Source organism: Plasmodium chabaudi (assembly GCF_900002335.3).
Source record: "Plasmodium chabaudi chabaudi strain AS genome assembly, chromosome: 6".
In the NCBI taxonomy this organism is placed as follows: Eukaryota; Apicomplexa; class Aconoidasida; order Haemosporida; family Plasmodiidae; genus Plasmodium; species Plasmodium chabaudi.
The window spans coordinates 932,501-952,398 of NC_030106.2; the positions used below are offsets into that span (position 1 = coordinate 932,501).

At 24.0% G+C, this 19,898-nt stretch overlaps 5 protein-coding genes across 5 annotated transcripts; 2 read left to right on the forward strand and 3 right to left on the reverse strand.

Annotated features, from left to right (window-relative positions):
* Positions 1-893: 893 nt before the first annotated feature.
* PCHAS_0624700 (Plasmodium exported protein, unknown function) lies at positions 894-1,989 on the reverse strand (the record flags this gene model as incomplete). The annotated part of the gene is made up of 2 exons (XM_733329.2): positions 894-1,659; positions 1,886-1,989. The coding sequence occupies 2 exons, from the start codon at positions 1,987-1,989 to the stop codon at positions 894-896; spliced, it is 870 nt and encodes a 289-aa protein (XP_738422.2).
* A 2,778-nt stretch (positions 1,990-4,767) lies between these two features.
* Positions 4,768-7,047, reverse strand: PCHAS_0624800 (tryptophan-rich antigen; the record flags this gene model as incomplete). The annotated part of the gene is made up of 2 exons (XM_016799963.1): positions 4,768-6,693; positions 6,874-7,047. The coding sequence occupies 2 exons, from the start codon at positions 7,045-7,047 to the stop codon at positions 4,768-4,770; spliced, it is 2,100 nt and encodes a 699-aa protein (XP_016652912.1).
* A 3,201-nt stretch (positions 7,048-10,248) lies between these two features.
* On the forward strand, positions 10,249-10,692 carry PCHAS_0624900 (conserved rodent malaria protein, unknown function; the record flags this gene model as incomplete). The annotated part of the gene is made up of 2 exons (XM_016799960.1): positions 10,249-10,410; positions 10,609-10,692. 2 exons carry the CDS (start codon positions 10,249-10,251, stop codon positions 10,690-10,692), a joined length of 246 nt encoding a protein of 81 aa, XP_016652911.1.
* A 2,217-nt stretch (positions 10,693-12,909) lies between these two features.
* Positions 12,910-15,285, forward strand: PCHAS_0625000 (lysophospholipase, putative; the record flags this gene model as incomplete). Its single annotated transcript, XM_735255.2, has 1 exon — positions 12,910-15,285. The coding sequence occupies one exon, from the start codon at positions 12,910-12,912 to the stop codon at positions 15,283-15,285; it is 2,376 nt and encodes a 791-aa protein (XP_740348.2).
* Positions 15,286-16,375: 1,090 nt separating this feature from the next.
* On the reverse strand, positions 16,376-17,702 carry PCHAS_0625100 (tryptophan-rich antigen; the record flags this gene model as incomplete). The annotated part of the gene is made up of 2 exons (XM_731792.2): positions 16,376-17,527; positions 17,622-17,702. 2 exons carry the CDS (start codon positions 17,700-17,702, stop codon positions 16,376-16,378), a joined length of 1,233 nt encoding a protein of 410 aa, XP_736885.2.
* Positions 17,703-19,898: the final 2,196 nt, after the last annotated feature.

A 19,898-nucleotide genomic window follows, 5' to 3' on the forward strand; every position in this document is an offset into this window, starting at 1 on the left:
CAATTTTGATATGTAAATATTAATCATTATTAATGTTTATAAAATGGAAATGAATGGGCAAAATAATGTGTGTTTATAATGTTAAAGCAGCATATAAACAAGTATATAATCATGTTAATTCTCTTCATAATGGTAGAGTAGTATATTCTGCATTTTGTTCGGGGTGGATTTTATATTTTTTATTGAAATTTTATTAAGTTATAATATTTAAATTTAGCGTTGCTAAATGAGAATTTTATAAGGGTTTAAATACAAGTCTATTATATTTTATAAATATATATGATGGGGTATTTGGTTTTTTAATTAGTATATAACAAAGTAATATTGGTATGTATATATATCATTCTATTGTTCTCAATTATAATAATATATAAGTTTCCTTAAAGGTACAATTTGTATTACAAAAAAATGACAAGTTGAGTTTACTTTTTTTTATATAATATTGATAAGTTCAATATATATTTTTGGATAGGCAAATTATAATGGTTTTAAGTAGAGAAATTAATAATAGTAAAGTTATACGTTGTTTTTTTTGATACATATATTTTATAAAACAATTATAACATATTGTTTATGGTTTGTGTTTTTTCTTAAAAATTGAAACAATTTTTTTAAAAGGAAAAAAATTGATGAAATTTATGATTTTTTCAAACAAAGATTAAATCGACATAAAAAGATAACTGAAAAAACTAACTATTATAAAATTAATTATTTTATCTAGACAAAAGTAAACATATAAACATTAAAAAATAAAGTCTATAAAATTTGGACAAAATTTATTATAAATATATTGTAAACAAACTCATATGTTATATTGTGTATTAAAGTGTTTATTATTATGATATGCTTTAATTAACATTTTTTATATTTTCAAATATTGTGACAAATTGTAATTATTGTGTTTGTATAGGTTGATTTGCATCACTAGTAGCCAAAGCTTGCAAAACTGCATCTCTAGTTGAAGTTAAAAAGACTTGAAAATCAAGTTTTGCGCGTTCAACGATGCCTATAACTTGATCTTCTATTTCAGATATACTCATATTATAATTTTCAAAGAGAGTCACAACTGTGTTAAGCATAGACTCTAAATGTGTTCTCCAAGTTTCATTCCATATAACAAGTCTTGATTCTGGGATTAGTTGAAGTGAGTCTGCAAGCTCATTATATTGCGCGAACATGTTATTAACACACGCTTCCCAAAGTCCATCCATGCGATAAATTAAATTTAAACGTTCCAATATAAGATCATCCTCTGAAGAATTGGGTGATTCACTTGAAGCAGGCAATTCGCTTAAATTTGTTTCTGCACTTGATGTATTAGTATTATTAGTATCAGCTGCAGGCGTACTTTGGGCTGCATCCATTAAAAATTCTATTAAGATACTCTCGTAATTATTTTGACCTTGTGTTGTTTCTTCTTCATCATTCAAATCATTAACAATAAGAAAGGAAGTATTATCATCATGATTTGGCAATAATGGGTATAATGCAAGTACTTCAGGACTAATGTCTCCTAACTGATCTTCCACTTGGAGAGATACATTACGTAAAACTTCATCCGATCTTTGTGGTAAGCCTCTTAAAATTCTTTTAAAGCGGCCTCCATTCTGTTTAATATGTTGGTATACATTGTTTGTATGAACCAAGTTATGATAATAACTAAGTATAATATTGAGAAAAAAAAATCATATATATAAAGAGAAAGAAATAAAATGATATGTAATATTATAATAGTATTATAAGCAATAAACACTATTTGACATAGGAAATAAAGTCGGCGAAATGCATTAATTTTTGCAAATTTTATTTTATAATATATATACAAAATTCCAAAGATATATATATGGGGTTTTATATATAACTTAGTTTTATTTATGTAATTTACTTTATGCCAGATGTGGTTGCAGACTTGTGTGATATGCCAGGTTGGTAATTAGTACTACATTGTAAAAATGTGAATATAGCAAGGTTTAATATAACAGCTATCATTCTGGGAGGGATATACAAATATAATTTTTGGTATTTAATTTGAACTATGTTATTATTAGCCACATTTATTGTCAAAATTGAGTGATTCTAAAAGCATAGGCGCCTTTATTTTTTTAATAAATTTATATATTATTAATTTTGTTAAAAAAAAATATATATTGAATTTTTATAAATATTTTTTAATATATAAAAAAAAATTAAATAAAAGGAACCATATTTAAATCTAATCAATTAGCAAAATGTATAATATATTATATGAATAAATATAAAATAAATTAATGTTGAAATTATTAAATATATAATGGGGTCTCATGCGAGAGCAATACTTTCTACGAAAATGTTTAAGTAATGCAAAGATAAATTAAAAAAATGGTAATAAAAAAATAATATTTAAAGCCAAATATATGTCGTTTAGCATAGAATTAAATATTAAAAGTTCGGGACTTTTTTTTCTTGCATACAATAAAATGGCACTGTATATTTATTATATAGTTTTCAGAAAAAAACTTGTCAATTATATTAAATATTTAAGTTAATTTGTATACAAAAATTTGTTATGATAAATATCATTCCTTTTTTAAAAAATAAGTAATTATACTTGAACTTGGATATTAAAAAAAAATTATTAAATGTTTTTGTGATATAAGTAATAATGTTTATGGTTGAGCATGCAAATTATATGTGGTTATTCATTCATCTTTAAAGTTATATATAACTTTGGATTTTTTATTTGAACTTAAACATTATTATTTATTTTTTTGAACCACCATTTTTTATTCTTTCTCTTTACTTTATATAAAAAGAGGTGTTTTTCCTATTTTTAATTGTGTTTGTTTTATTTGTTTAACTTATAATAATATGTATAATAAGCTGATTGTTGTGGATTATGGACAAATTTATTGTGGTGGCGGGACTAAACAATAATAATTGTTATTATACATAATATTATGTAGTAAATTGATTCCATTGCTTTTTTATATGTTTTATGGAATTGATATATAATATTGTACTCAGGCCATTAAATAAATTTTTTAAAACAAAATAAATTGTGAAGTTCCATGTGGTATATAAATTGGTAAATATTTCATTCATTTCTGAATTTTTTTACTTTATTGTGTCATGCAATGAAAAATATGTATATGTATATCTCGTGTTTAAATTTACTAACAATTCAATTTCCTATTTAAATGGGAATAATTGAACTTTTTTATACATATATGGATTTGTTATGTAATCGACTTATATCAAATCGATCATTTTTGGTTACTGCGAATAATGACCATAAAAAAGTTTTTTTAAATCATGTTATAATAAATGACTTATGTTTGGTTTAAAAGAATCGCTATAGAATAAAAAATATTGATTGACAATGAAATGAGGAATTATCATTGACTTGAAACAATAATATTTTTTATTTTTTTCCATTGTAAATATATGATAGTGTTTTTAAAACATTTTTCGGTTTATAAATCGGTCTTTGCCTTTTTTGAACAATAAGAAAAATGGGGTACACAATACTGTATATAACTATATTAGTTTTGGAAATTATTAGCATAATATGATATGTATATACAAGTAAATATACCTTATATTTTATCCACCAAATATAACTATATATATATATAAATATATGTGTGCGTTTAAAATAGGATTAATATATGGTATTAAGGGGGCATTTACTATCATAATTTATGTCCTTTGGTCATGCATAGGTAATGAAAAGAATAAATTGACTGATCGAATTGAGTTAGTTGGAAATAATTATTGCGTATATTAATATGCACTTGATAAGGTTAAGTATTACTATTCCGATGAATTTATCCATAATTATATATTATTAAGTTTTATTTGAATGATGGAATGTTTTTCCGTAAATCCCAATATGTATGAAAAATTTTTGATTATATGACATTATATAATATTAGTGAGCCTATATACATTTTTTTTACGCGTATAATTAACTACGTCCAAAATGTGTTGTAGTTCATTTTAATTTCGCATGCACATTCCTCGTATGTTAATAATGTTTTAAATAATTTTTCGTGGGAATTGTACTTTGCATAAATTCACACAAAAAATGTTAAGAAAAAGGATGAGAAAAATAATGGAACCTGAAATTATGTTAATAATAATACCTTTTTAGAATAATATATTACCAATATATTATATCAATAAATACATTTAAGACATTTTTTTTTTATAATACTTGACAATTTATGTTTTAAATATGCGTTTTCACATGTATTGTATATATATAAACAGAATAGCATAAAATGATTCTCACATTTTTATAACTAAATTAATAAAATATATTAACAATATGAAACAAATTTTCACAATTATTAAAAATATAATTACATTATGTGTGTATATATACATAACCGACGTAATATAAACAACAAATGAACTCTCATTTTGTGTGAACAAATTATAAAAAGGTATTATGACTCATTCATAACGGATAATATAATTTAATTGATCCTTATGAATTTATAGATATTTCCATAAAAATATTATATGAACTATTCGTTATATATAGACAATATTCAGCATATAATTTTTACAAGTATAGTTTCCAAAACAAAAAATGCTAAAAAGACAATTTTTTGTTTTTTCTCTATACAAATAATAATACATATTAATTCGGATTATAAAAATTATGCTTCTTTTTAATGTGAGGTAAATTTTCCAAAAAGCTTTTGAAATAAAAATAGCAATAAATGATGTAAATAGTCCTATGAATTATTCGGATGAATATGATTCTATATTACAGAACCATTATGTCAATTTCGAGGTTCGAAGGTATGGATTCGATGAATGTTTTCGTTTATGCTCGTCATCTAATGAGCTTGCATCATTATCTTCTTTTTTTTCATCAATTTTAGATGTGGAATGTGATAGGGTACTATATTTGCTTTTAAACTCATGAGTATCATCTTTTTTTTCATCAGCTTTAGTTGTGGAATGTGTCAAGGTACTATATTTGCTTTTAAGCTCATGGATGTCATCTTTTTTAACTTCATCTTTTTTAACTTCATCTTTTTTAACTTCATCTTTTTTTTCATCAGCTTTAGTTGTGGAGTGTGTCAAGGTACTGTATTTGCTTTTAAATTCATGAGTGTCATCTTTTTTGATTTCATCTTTTTTAACTTCATCTTTTTTTTCATCAGCTTTAGTTGTGGAATGTGTCAAGGTACTATATTTGCTTTTAAATTCATGAGTGTCATCTTTTTTGATTTCATCTTTTTTAACTTCATCTTTTTTTTCTTCGGATTTAGCTGGTGTGTTTGGTACGATAACAAATTTGCCTTTGACATCACTGTCATCTTTTTTTTCATCAATTTTTACTTCATCTTTTTTGTCATCGGCTTTAGCTGGTGTGTTTGGTACGATAACAAATTTGCCTTTGACATCACTGTCATCTTTTTTTTCATCAATTTTTACTTCATCTTTTTTGTCATCAGTTTTAGTTGGTGCATTTCCTACGATAACAAATTTACCTTTAACATCACTGTCATCTTTTTTGTCATCAGTTTTCACTTCATCTTTTTTTTCTTCGGATTTAGCTGGTGTGTTTGGTACGATAACAAATTTACCTTTGACATCATCGTCATCTTTTTTTTCTTCGGATTTAGCTGGTGTGTTTGGTACGATAACAAATTTACCTTTGACATCATCGCCATCTTTTTTGTCATCAGTTTTCACTTCATCTTTTTTTTCATCAGGTTTAGCTGGTGCGCTTCCTACGATAACAAATTTGTTATTGGCATCACTGTCATCTTTTTTCATTTCATCAGCTTTTACTTCATCTTTTTTTTCAGCATCTTTTACTTCATCTTTTTTTTCAGTGTCATCTTTCTTTTCATTAGGGCTAGCTACAGTAACTGATTCAGATGTAGATTTGTGTCCATCGTGAGACATTTTTTCTCCAATCCATAATCTCCATTGTTTTTGTTGAATCCATTTATGAGTATATAATTGAAGCCATTCATTGAACATTTCGTGTTTTTCATTTTTCCATTCTTCCCATAATTCCCAATTTTCATTGACATATTTCGATTCCTTTAATGATGTCCAATACTTCCAATCACTTCCTTCTTTGTATATTCTTTCTTTCCAAGCATACCATAATCTTTGGTCTTCTACTGGTAATACTTCTACTGAAAATTCATCAACTTTCGAAAAGAAATTATCTTCTTCATATTTCCAGTCAAGAGTTATCCATTCTTTTATTTGGCTATCTTTCCAATGGCGCCATGTATCCATAGTCCATTTACAATACTCTGCTTCAGCTTGAGAAAGCCATTCTTTTAGATCACCTTCTAAAAGTTGTTGTGCTTCTGTTAACATCCATATTTTCCATTTATCATCAGACCAGTTTTCTGATTTTTTTAAAAATTCGATCTTGTATTCTTGATCCATATTAGGGTTAAAATGCAACCATTTTGCTTGTAGTTCTTTTACCCATTCTATCAATTGAGCATCTTTTTTATCCATCCATTCGCTTTTACTTTTATCAACATTGTTGATAAATTTGTTCCATCTATCTTCTAATGTTAGCATCCATTTTTTCCAAGCATTATGTTTCCATTCATCTGTTTTTGACATGGGTGCTTGGTCATCTGTATACTTACATTTGTTGTAAATATTTTTTAAATGGGGAATTGGATTTAGGCTATCTTCTTCCTTTTTACCTTTATTATTCTGTAAAAAAGAGAAACAATATAGGATATGCACAGAAATATAAGTAAATAAATATATATAATCCGTCACATGGTAGTGTGTATATGCATCTAAACATGCATACTAACTCATACAAATAACACATATATGCATTGCATGTATGCATAATGATAATATAATTTAAATGGTATTTTATTTTACCTTTGATTTCATCATTATCAAATATCCCATGTATGCTGCAATTAATGCAAAAGCGCATATATTCAAAAAATTATCCATAATCCCACCTTGGGGTGCACCGTCGATAGTTCTAACTATTGCTCCACCCCCAACGCCATTAAACAGCATGCGTTTAGCATTGTCATAATAATTCATAAGTGCGCTCATATTGATTTACACAGGTAAAAATTAAAAATAAACTTAGCTAAGATTATTGTGTGTATATAACACTCGTATTTTTCTTATTAACTATATTCATATAATGAGTATATTAACGATGATATATTGTATGATGCGCCATATAATATTTGTTTTTTATATATTATATATCATTTGCGAAAAAGTCAACAAATATGTAAAGGTTAATTCGGGGTGATATATAATATAATATTATTTTATAAATCTAATAAAATATTATTATAAAAATGATACATTGCATAAACTTTGTATTTTAATATTATTAAATTTACTAGCCATGATCACATATGTAATATTAAATGTGTATCATGTATATTTTATTATAAGTAAATTTGCTTAATTAAAAAAAAAAATTCGAATATGCATATATTTGCATGTACATTTTTTGTTTTTAAAGATATTTTCCAATATGCATAAAATCTATAATTTTTGTTAAATGCATTTAATGCATCTAAGAATTATTATTTTATGACAAAATTAAAATTGATTCTATTTAGATCAAATTAAATACACATACCCGTATATGCACATCTAATTTATTTGATATGAATAAAAAATTAAACACATGAAAGATTAAACACTACCATATTAAAATAAATATATCCAAAAAAAAATAAATATTAAAAAGTTAAAAAATATACAAGTGTATGATACAATAAATATATGAATAATTATTAACACATGTTTTTGCTTTATTTGATAGTAAATTTTTAGAATCATTATTTTTTTATTCTCGTATCTTACCATATATTATTAATGCATACACCTTTTATTATTTTGGTATATTTTTTTTTTAATAAAAAAATTACACACATCTAAGTAAAAATATAAAGGGTCAATTCCCCGGAAGGTATCAACTATAATTTATAAATTAATTGGAGGGAAGCAACAAACAAATTATTATTTTTTATGCATTGGGTCAAAATATTAAAAATATTAGTATCGTACTAAATTAATTTTTAATAAATTATGTGCACTTTCGTGGTAATATTTATCAATAAATTTCTATTGTGCATATTAATTTAATATTTATTTTTTCTTTTTAGTCAGATGCATTTTATAATCAGCAATGTGTTATTATTTTTATTTTTAAATATAAAAAAAAACCAAAAAAAAATGTGTTGTTATATAGTAAAAATTATGCAATAAATTGCATAATGGTGAAAGAAAATTGTGTATGTAATTAAACATATTAAAAAACATTTTTTGTGCATTATTTGCAATAATATGCAAAGACAGCAGATCCAGTGTAATAAATATTATAATTTTTTCATTTTAAATACTTACAATAAAAATGGTGGGATATATATTTTATTGATATTATTGATCGTTATTTATCAATGTAAAAATTTTAATAAAAAAAACAAGCCTAATTTGTTAACAAAAAATAAATAATAATTACATTGATGTGTTAGTATGCATGATTTTCGCTATAACAATTCTTAAATTGCACAATGACCTTTATGCAAATTTTCACTGTGTAAAAAGGTGAAGGTTCATTAACTTTGGGCAATAAAACAAACAATAACTGAATTACGTGAAATAATCGTAATAACAAATATGACTATAATAAAATAGGGGAAGCAAATATTGCTATAAAAAAAATAAATGGTGTAATAACTCTTGCATTTTAGTATAAAATAGGGAAGTAATTTTTTTAATAAAGGGATATTCAATATTAAAAAAGTAAATATATTTAAAAATTCCATATGTCTATTGATTATTTAATTTGCATAGATATATATATATCCAGGTTTATTAAATTATAATATTACAAAGATATAAAGTATGGGACTACTAAAAATAGTCAAAAGGGCTTATAAAATATTATTCCGTGAAAAATATTGTTTAAAAACAATGTATTAACTACAGATAATTATAAAGGGAACATTTTGGCATCAATAATTTTATTTCGAAAGAATATTAAAAAATAGTATTCATATGTTAATAAGTATGTAAGTTTTGTGCTTAGCATATTATTATATATTGGAAAAAAGGTGATCATTAGGAATGTTCCAATAAGTTGGGTTATATTATTATGGAATATGAATAAGAATGGTTTGATTTTATTAATATAATATTTACACTCCTAATAAGTCATTGTTATATTTAAAATGGCCGTGTACATGTATTTTACAACAAAAATATTATCATACTTTTCAGTTATTTCATTAGGATTTCTGCTATGAAAATAGTATAAAAGTTAGTTTGTTTCTATTAAAATAACCTTCACGATTTGTTTATGGTAGCAAATAGCAAGCTATTATAAATATATATTGTTTATTCCATGGAACAAATTGAACAATACATTTTGTATTTTATGAAAAAATATATAAAAAATTTATATATTGTAATTTTAATTGTCAAGGAAATCATTGATTTATGGATGAAATACTAATTGGAAATATTTGAATATTTTCCTAAAACCCAATAAGGTTATACACATATATTAGGCGAAAGTATATTATTCAGCTATGTGTTGGCTGTGTAATACTAAAGTAATTTAAAAATACAGTTTTCATTTATAAAAATAAGATCATCATTCTTATATTTAGTAGGAATAACTTGTATATATACAGGTTATATATTTGCTTAGTTGTAATTTTTACTAAAAATAAATGAATGGCTTTAGATTTTATTTTTAGTTCGTTTCAGTCGAAAAAAATACAATTTCAAGAATGCGAAATTTGGTAATGATCATAAAATGCAGAAAACTCTATTTTCGATTTTAAACCTCAAAATGAAATATATTATAAAAAAATTATAAAATATTAAAATTTAAAAAATATACACATTAATAAAATGCGCTTGGGAATATAGTACAAAAATATATGTTTTATGAATGTGTTAAGGCTGGGCCCTTTATATATTATAAATATTGCAAAATCATTTAAAAAAATAAAATATATATAAATAGCGGGGCCTATATAATACATAAATAAAAGACTATTATTAAATATATTTGTTTACTTATAAATAAAAAACAGTAAATTTTCATAACATTTTATAGGTTATTTTTTTTATTAATTAAAAATTTAGTCCTTATTATAATTAAAATTATTATCAAATAGTATATAATTAAAGTTAAAAGAGTGTAACAAATTAAAGAATCAAACAAAAAGAAATACAAAATAATGATAATCTATATATATTTTAAAAATGCTTAATGAAAATGATGCAGACGACGAATATGGCGATGGTGATTTTTCATATTCAGTAAGAAAGAAAGCCCCAAGAAAGAAATTAACTCCTTTCATTGCGTATCTTAAAATAGTAGCTGGAGTTTTTCTATGTTTAATGTTCAAATTATTCTTTAGACGGGTATGAGCATATATGCATATGCATAATAGATATAAGAAAATTAATGTTGGTATATTTTTATAAGATATTTTAAGATAGAACGACTTAATGTTCATATAAAAAATAAAACAAAGAAATATATGTATTTATTTCCTTTATATAAATATTTATATGTCTCATCGTTATGATTAAATTATTGTTTATTATAACTTTTTTTAGCCACCCCCTGTATCGAAACCACCAATTCAGCGTATATATTATTCAACTCCTACGAATTATAACTTAAGTTTCCGTGATAAATAAAACATATTAATAACTGTTCTTGTGGTGATCAATGTGTTGTTGGTTATGATATACTTCCAAAAGTATAAAATCAGAAAGATATCTTAATTTACAAATAAAAAATGAGAATATTAATAATTATTGGTGATTTTATGATAAAACAGTGGAATGTCTTTGTGTTTGCGAATTAAAAAATAATGATTAGTCTTTAACCAAATTATAAAGATGTTAATATATAGTTTTTATATGGTTTGTTTTACACCAATTTGTGGAATAAAACTAATTATATTGTTGATCCATCAAAATAGGATTAACATTGTTAAATAATTTATATGTACAAAATTAGTATTGATGTTGGGAAAATGATGCTCATCAATATGCTAGTTTTCAATAGGCTACTTGATTCCCTTTGAATTATGTTTAAGAGAATTGTGCATAAGAAAAATAAATAATGCTTCATAATATTTGCGTTTATAACTAATTTTTTTTATGCAAATCATAAATTAAATTTGCATAGCATTGTAAATATATATATACATGTTTTTGTTATTTTTTGTAGAAGTTGTACTGAAATTGTTGTTTTGTTTTTTACATTTCAAGTGTTTAAACTAATTTTTTGATGCATATTTTTTATTCGAAATAAGCTAGATGATAAAATACATTATAATTATGATTATATGAATGCTCCATTCTTTAATTTTTCCTTTACAACATTTCATTTGAAAAACAATCCGCTTAAAATCGTGTACTAGTACGAATTAAGTATTTTTTTACTATTTAATTTTTAATTAATTCATTTTTTATTAGCATTATTCCCAAAAATGCAAAGAATATTTTATAATCATGCAACTTTGTATTTTTAAGAAGTTTAACTTTAGGGAAGTATATTAAAGGGGATTGTTGCTATGAAAAATAATATAAATTTATGGTTTATAATATACCTAAATATGTTATATATAAATGTATTAAACATTTGCTTTTTGCATTATTATAATTTAAAATATTATGAATTATAACCTTTAAAAAATATTATATACATTGTATTTGAAAATAATAAAGAATATTTAAAAATATAGATTTATTTATTTTTTTTTGTCTTGTTGTTTTATGCTGTTTGTGGTTTATTCATAACAGATTAAATATGATAGGATGTTTATTGGTTAAATTGTGACCATTAACATAAATTATAAAACGCAAAAATGAAAAAATAAACCTTTTAGATAAGTTTGCAAATTTTACGATTGGAATTGCATCATATCAGGGTATTTATCAAATAAAATTAAATTCAGGTAAAAACTTTGAGGAAAAAAATGTCGCATTAATTTAATAAAAACAAAGAGAAATAGTAGAATGTTTTTATAGATTTACTTAATTGTATAGAATTGGTACAATAAATTATTCGGGTCGTTCTAAAATTATATTTATTAGTAATAATTATGATTATATTTTATGCTTATTATAATTAACGCTATATATATTAGCATAGCTATTTTTTATATATTTATTTTTATTTGTTACTATACAAAGTATGGATTAAAAAATTACATTATGCATTTTGCGCTCTTAACATTTTTTTTAAATAAGAATAATATTAAAGAAATTTGTAAGCCGCAATTTTTTTATAAATAGTACATAGTAATTATATTTTTTTAAAAGCATTTTCCATTAGAGTATGATATAATTAATTACTGAATTAATAAAATTAAATAAAAAAAAAAAATATAATTAAAGAAACTGGGTTTAATAATTTTGAAGATAATTATATTAATTAAAATAAAGTCTATTGGCATATAATACCAACAAAGATGCCAAAATAAAATAAATATATAAATAATTAATTAATTATAATTGTATGTTTTTTTCATTATTATAATTTGTATATAATTTTTTATATTATTTTGATGTCACTTAATATTATTAGGATTATTTGATTATAAATGTATATAATATGCCCTTATAGTATATTATTATATTTGTACATATATTTGCATGTATTTTCATAGCCTGATTTAGCATGGTATATATATTTTTTGTGATTTTTTATAGTTTAAATAAACTTTAAATTTTGAATTTTGATTACATATGTATGCATATATATATATTTTAAAAAATATGTATATGCTATCAAAGAAGTCCCAATAAAGGGGGAACTACACATATATATATATTTTTTTTAACTATAAAAAGATAAATATAGTTTTTTAAATCAGATCATGGATTATACTTTCCATAATAATAATGGGAGAAACTGAATTGGATAATGATGAATTAAGAAAAACTGTTTTTAATATAGACGGAAATCCTAAGGTTGGTCATTTCTATAATAAAGATGGTTTATTATTAAAAACATATAGGTGGCCAGTTAAAAAGGCGGCAGGTATTGTACTATTACTCCATGGATTGAAAGGCCATGCTCGATTCACTTATTTGAAACCAAATGCAGAAGTGATAGATAACAATGAAGTTTTAGTGATAGATGATGATAACTACTATGTTTACAGTGGTAGTTGGGTTGAAAAATTTAATCAGAACGAATATTCAGTATATGCGATGGATTTACAAGGGCATGGTGAATCAGAGGCGCGAAAAAATTTAAGAGGTCATTTTAAACGATTTAATGATCTAGTTGATGATGTATTACAATATATGAATCAAATTCAAGATGAAATTGCAAATGATAATAAAATAGATGATGAATCTTATAGTATAGTACCAGCTAAAAAACAAAAACTTCCTATGTATATTATTGGATATTCGATGGGAGGAAATATTGCTTTAAGGATATTACAAATATTGAATAAGGCAAAAGTAAAAAACAATTCTAAGCTTGAAGATACAGTAATCTATGCAAAAGCTGATACCCTGACAGGCGATTGCACTAATATTTATGATAGTGATAATGATAATGACAATGATAATGACAATGATGATGATGACGATGATGACGATGATGATGTTTATTACGATGTTTATGATGGAGATAATGTTAATGATAATAATCCTACAAATAAAGCTACTAATGTAAGTGAAGTTGTTGACATTAATAATGTTTCTAATGATAATACTACAAAGCATTATGCTTGTACCTATTGCATTGCAAATGGCAGCACATGTGATAATGATAGTGTTAGTACCACCACTGGTGGTAGTGATATCGACAATTTCAGTGTTAGTGCCGATGACAGTGTAGCAGCCAGTACTAGTACAGAAGACAATGTAGTAGCCAGTACTAGTACAGAATATAATGAAGTGCCCAGTACTAGTACAGAAGATAATGTAGTAGCCAGTACTAGTACAGAAGACAATGTAGTAGTCAGCACTAGTACAGAAGATAATGAAGTGCCCAGTACTAGTACAGAAGATAATGTAGTAGCCAGTACTAGTACAGAAGACAATGTAGTAGTTAGCACTAGTACAGAAGATAATGAAGTGCCCAGTACTAGTACAGAAGATAATGAAGTAGTTAGCACTAGTACAGAAGATAATGAAGTGCCCAGTACTAGTACAGAAGATAATGAAGTAGCCAGTACTAGTACAGAAGATAATGAAGTGCCCAGTACTAGTACAGAAGATAATGTAGTAGCCAGTACTAGTACAGAAGACAATGTAGTAGTCAGCACTAGTACAGAAGATAATGAAGTGCCCAGTACTAGTACAGAAGATAATGTAGTAGCCAGTACTAGTACAGAAGACAATGTAGTAGTTAGCACTAGTACAGAAGACACTGTAGTACCCAGTACTAGTACAGAAGACAATGCAGTAGCCAGTACTAGTACCGATGATAATGCAATAGCTAGTACTAGTACCGATGATAATTTAATAGCCAGTACTAGTACAGAAGACAATGCAGTAGCCAGTACTAGTACAGAAGACAATGCAGTAGCCAGTACTAGTACAGAAGACAATGTAGTAGCCAGTACTAGTACCGATGATAATGCAGTAGCCAGTACTAGTACAGAAGACAATGCAGTAGCCAGTACTAGTACCGATGATAATGCAGTAGCCAGTACTAGTACAGAAGACATTGTAGTAGTCGGTACTAGTACCGATGACAATGATAAAAATGACGATAAATATAATTGTTTAGACAAATTAAATATTAAAGGCTGTGTATCTTTGGCGGGTATGGTGTCTTTTGAAAGAATAGCGCAACCAGGGACATATTTATTCAATTATGTTTATTTGCCTGTAACACATTTCTTATCTTATATTGCACCTAATCTGGAAACTAAGTCAGAATTGCCATATAAAGGTTACCCATTTATCGATAATTTATGTAAACTAGATAAATATAGAGGTAATCGTGGAGTTACAGTTAAATGTGTATATGAGCTTATAAAAGCAATGGGCGCGTTGAACGATGATATTAATTATATACCAAAGGATATTCCTATATTATTTGTGCATGCAAAAGGAGATAGCATTTGTTATTACAAAGGTGTAGAGATGTTTTATGATAGATTACATTCTGATAATAAAGAATTATTTCCAGTCGATAACATGGATCATTCTATAACATTAGAACCCGGGAATGAGCAAGTTTTAGAAAAAATTATTAAATGGTTAAATAATTTGAAAAATAACAATAAAAATGCAATAGAAAACCAAGAATAATATGGATATTAAACCCTTTTATAAACACTAATATAATTTTTTTTATTTAACTTTTTAAATATAGTTACGAAAATATAATATTAAATCGAATTTTTTTTTTATATTATATGTATGATTTTGTTAATTAATATTATTTTTTTGAATTAAACTTTTATATTATTATTTTATTCGTTATTATGTATATGTATATATATATTATTATTTTGTTAACTTTTAATATGTATTCAAACAATTTATATAGCAACGATGCTATAATTTATTTGGATATCTAATAATTAATAAAAGGTTAATCAAAATATAATTCATTTGAATTTATTATTTGGTGTTTCTTTATATATAATGTAATTTTAATGGCAAAAAAAATGATGGGCAAAATTTAATATTAAAATATTGTTTTTGAAAGGAAATAGTATCGAAGAAATTTAAATATATAAATATCATTGCGTAAATTTTGAGACGCGATGGGTCTGGGTATTATGTGCATATGTTTTTTTTAATCGTATAATTTGCAAATGATTATATATTCTATTTTTATATTGATTCAGAATTAAAACAATGTTATGTAATCCTTCCATTAATGATGTACATATATACCAATGAGGTGTTATTATTTACTATAAATTTTGTCATTTGCATTTAAGCATTGAAAACCTTTATGGTCGTTTTCATAACTTATAAAATAATTTGTTTTAACAAAATTTATATTAAAATATTAATTATTGAGACAAATATATATTATAGCCATATGTTGTATCATATAACCAATAAAACAAGATGCTTTTAATAAGGTAAGTTATTAAAAAAATAATAATAATAAATATATTTATAGAATAATAATAAATATATTTATAGAATAATAAAAAATATATATTTCGTGCATTTTTTACTTGTTTAGCATGTTAAAAAATAATTTAAGTATAATTGTTTAAATTAAATTATCACGACATGATGCATGCATAATACATATACCTAAATCTTATTATTCTTTAAAAGCCGTACAAAATAAGTGAATTTAAAATGGCACAAAACAATCACGAAACATTTGAAGGAATTAATATTTGAAATATCTTATAGTTATGTATGTATATTTTTAATAAGCGGTTTGGCGATGTTCTAATTGTCTATATGTCGTTCTCATATTTACAAAATTATCAAAGTAATATGACATCCATTTACCGTACCATTCACGTTTCTGGATTTTCCATTCTTCCCACTCATTGTGTTTTGCAGTTAAATATCTGCTTTCTAATTTGCTAGTTATATCTGCCCATTGATCTTGCTCTGTTTTATTTCTTTCATTCCATTTATCGAATCTTTCCCTGATTAAGAACGAAATGGGATCATTTCGTGATTTTGATTTTGAATATTTCTTCCAAAAACTATCTTCATTATGCTTCCATTGTTGATTATACCAACTTGACATGAAGTTGTTTTTCCATTTCTCCCAGTCACCAATTATCCATTTATATAAATTATGGTCATTTTTATCAATCCATTTTTTTAAATCTTGTATCATATTTTCTTCAATAGTTTTTTTTATCTTATTTATTAAAGGTATATTATCTTCAGGTGATCCTGTTGCCGCACTATCACTTAACTCTCTATCAATGTGATCTTTATATGAAATCCATTTTGATTCCATTTGTTTAATCCATGTATTCCATTCTTCGTTTTTTTTTTTAAGCCATACACCTTTCTTTGTGTGTATATAAGAATAAAACCTTTCCCATTCGTCGTCTAATTCTTCTAATTTTTTATGCCATTCTTCGTGTTTTATTCGTTCTTCTTCTTCAATGTCTTCTCTAGAGGATCGTATAAGACTATTCCACTTAATATGCAATTGATCAAGCCATATATCGATATCAATAATATCGTCAACAGTACGATTTCTTCCTGCAAAACGTAATGATTCTTTATTTGTGGGATTCGTTCCCCTTAAAGAACTTTCTCCCCTTGAAGAATTTTCTTCACTTAAAGATAATCCTCCCCATAAAGGTTTTCCTTCATTTAAAGGCAGTCCTTCCCATAAAGGCCTTTCTTCACTTAAAGATGTTTCTTCCCTTAAAGGATTTTCTTCACTTAAAGGATTTTCTTCACTTAAAGATGTTTCTTCCCTTAAAGGATTTTCTTCACTTAAAGGATTTTCTTCACTTAAATGGCCTTGAGATTGTAAAGTTTTATCGCCCCAAACTTTCGTTTCATCATCATATAATTTTTCTTGTAACGTTGGTTCAAAGGATGCCTAAATAAAAAATATAATAAAAATTTTTTTTGCAATAAGTATTATCAAAAGTGATTGTAAGGAATAAAGAAAAATGAATATATTTTTATCTTACAGATGATATTATATCAACAAGGGAAACATATGCCAGAAATAAAGAATATGAAATATATGAAGCTGCATATATTTTTTTCATTTTAAACAAAGGAATTCTATAATATATTATTTACTATTTCTAAAGAAATATATCTTTATCATCATACATTTATGAAATAAATTTTTTATTTAATTAATATTATATTTATACTAAAAATATAATTATTAAAAAATTGTATAATATTTTTTACAAGCATAAAACCATTTTATAATTAATTAGTAACAATAATAATCATTATATACTAATAAAAAATGCAATACTTATATAATGCCGTTTATTATTAAATTTGGGCATTTATAATTAACGAACAGATTATGAATACAGTTTGTTACATAGTATTCAGTTATTAAGAATATATAATTCTATGCATATATGCAATAACAAAAGATAAAAATAAAAATAAAAGCACAAATAAGCGAATATATCTCTATTTTTTCTATTAAATTTTTCTAATTATTTTTTAATTTAGTTTAAGTAATAAATTTTGATTTCTATTATTAATTCTTTCATACTCATGTTTTATTATTATTTTTTTAAGAGGTTTTTATAAAACATAAATATGATGAGGCACCTTTTAAAATCAGAAGAAAACATGAGTTCTTAAAATAAAGAAAAAAATATATTAATTATTTATTAAAACTCTCTTGATATTTACTATTCGTTCAATCTTTTATAATTTATATAGGAATTTTTTTGTTTTTAACTTTCCATAAGAAATGTTATGTATTGCATACATATATTATATATATGTTTATTTTTCTTTGGTTTAATGGTCGAATGTTAATTTAGATTTAATTTTTATAATTTTGGTGGTTTACTAGTTTACGCAAATTTATTAGATATCATTATAATAGAAATACAAAATTTTAAACTATTATATGTATTATTTTATTATGTTTTTTATAGTACATAAAATAAAAAAAAAATTAATAATAAAAATATAGCATATTCACGAAAGCCAGCGATATAGTTTCCTCATAAGTAGAAACATTATACATAAAAGATAAAATAATGATTATATTAATTTCTTTATGGAATATAAACAAAGAATGTATGAATAGACAATTATAATGTATGAGAGCCACTCTCAAAAACACGAAAAACATATTAAAACGATATGTCATTCATTTTATTTTGAATTTTATAGAATATATATACACTTATTTATGATTGAAATAAATATTTTTAGAATATTATAACTACATAGATAATTAAAAATATACGTTTTATATAATGACGTTAATTTATTGAAAATATATATTTCATAAGAAAAGTAGGTAGACAATATCTTAAATTGAAAATACAATATATTTAAAATTAATCAAAATTCCTGCTTCGGATATGATGATATAGACATGTTTAAAATTCATGTAGATTTTTTTTTTCTTATAGAAGTTATTACATTGCTACGTCTGATATAATATATCTTTAAAAATTATATATAAAAAAATATTTACGAAAATAAAATGTAGGACTTAAAATATATTAAAATTTTATGAATGTTGTATATTTTATAAATATGTGTATAAAATATGAATAATCATCCATATTACAATAAAGAAATTCTGAATATTATAAATATTAATATTTCCTTTAATTATTTGTTTTGTTCTATATTATATATGACTCTTAATTTCCACTTATTATTTATAACCGTAAATGTATATTGGAATGATAAATTAAGGACTTTTAAACGCTATTTTCACGTGGATTTTTTATATATATTTCATTTAAATATTATAACAAAAAATATATTTACATACAAACTTATAATATTTAAATTTGGGTTTCATGGTTATAGTTAAGTGCCATAAAATAAAACAAGTAAATGAATAAATGATCTAAATAATGAATTAAAATAATCATATACAATATGGCATGTTTAATTTTACTTACATGAATATTCTAGAGGTTTTAGAAAGACATGCTCAAATGTATAATATATTCAATATACATAAAACAGTGGTCTATTAATAGCAATATTCTGAACCATATATATTTCTACAATTTTAAAATGGTTTTCGATTTTACATACCTTTCTTAAAACATCCAATTCTTAAACTGTAAAAATCGATCATTTGCAGCTGGTTCAGTTCAGAAAAAAATACGAAACCACAAAATTAAAAGAAAAAATAGCGTAATTATTGGTACAACACAAAATAATGTATTTATCATTAAATAGAAATATGTGAAACGAGCATACACTATCTTATATATATTTAATAAAATTATATA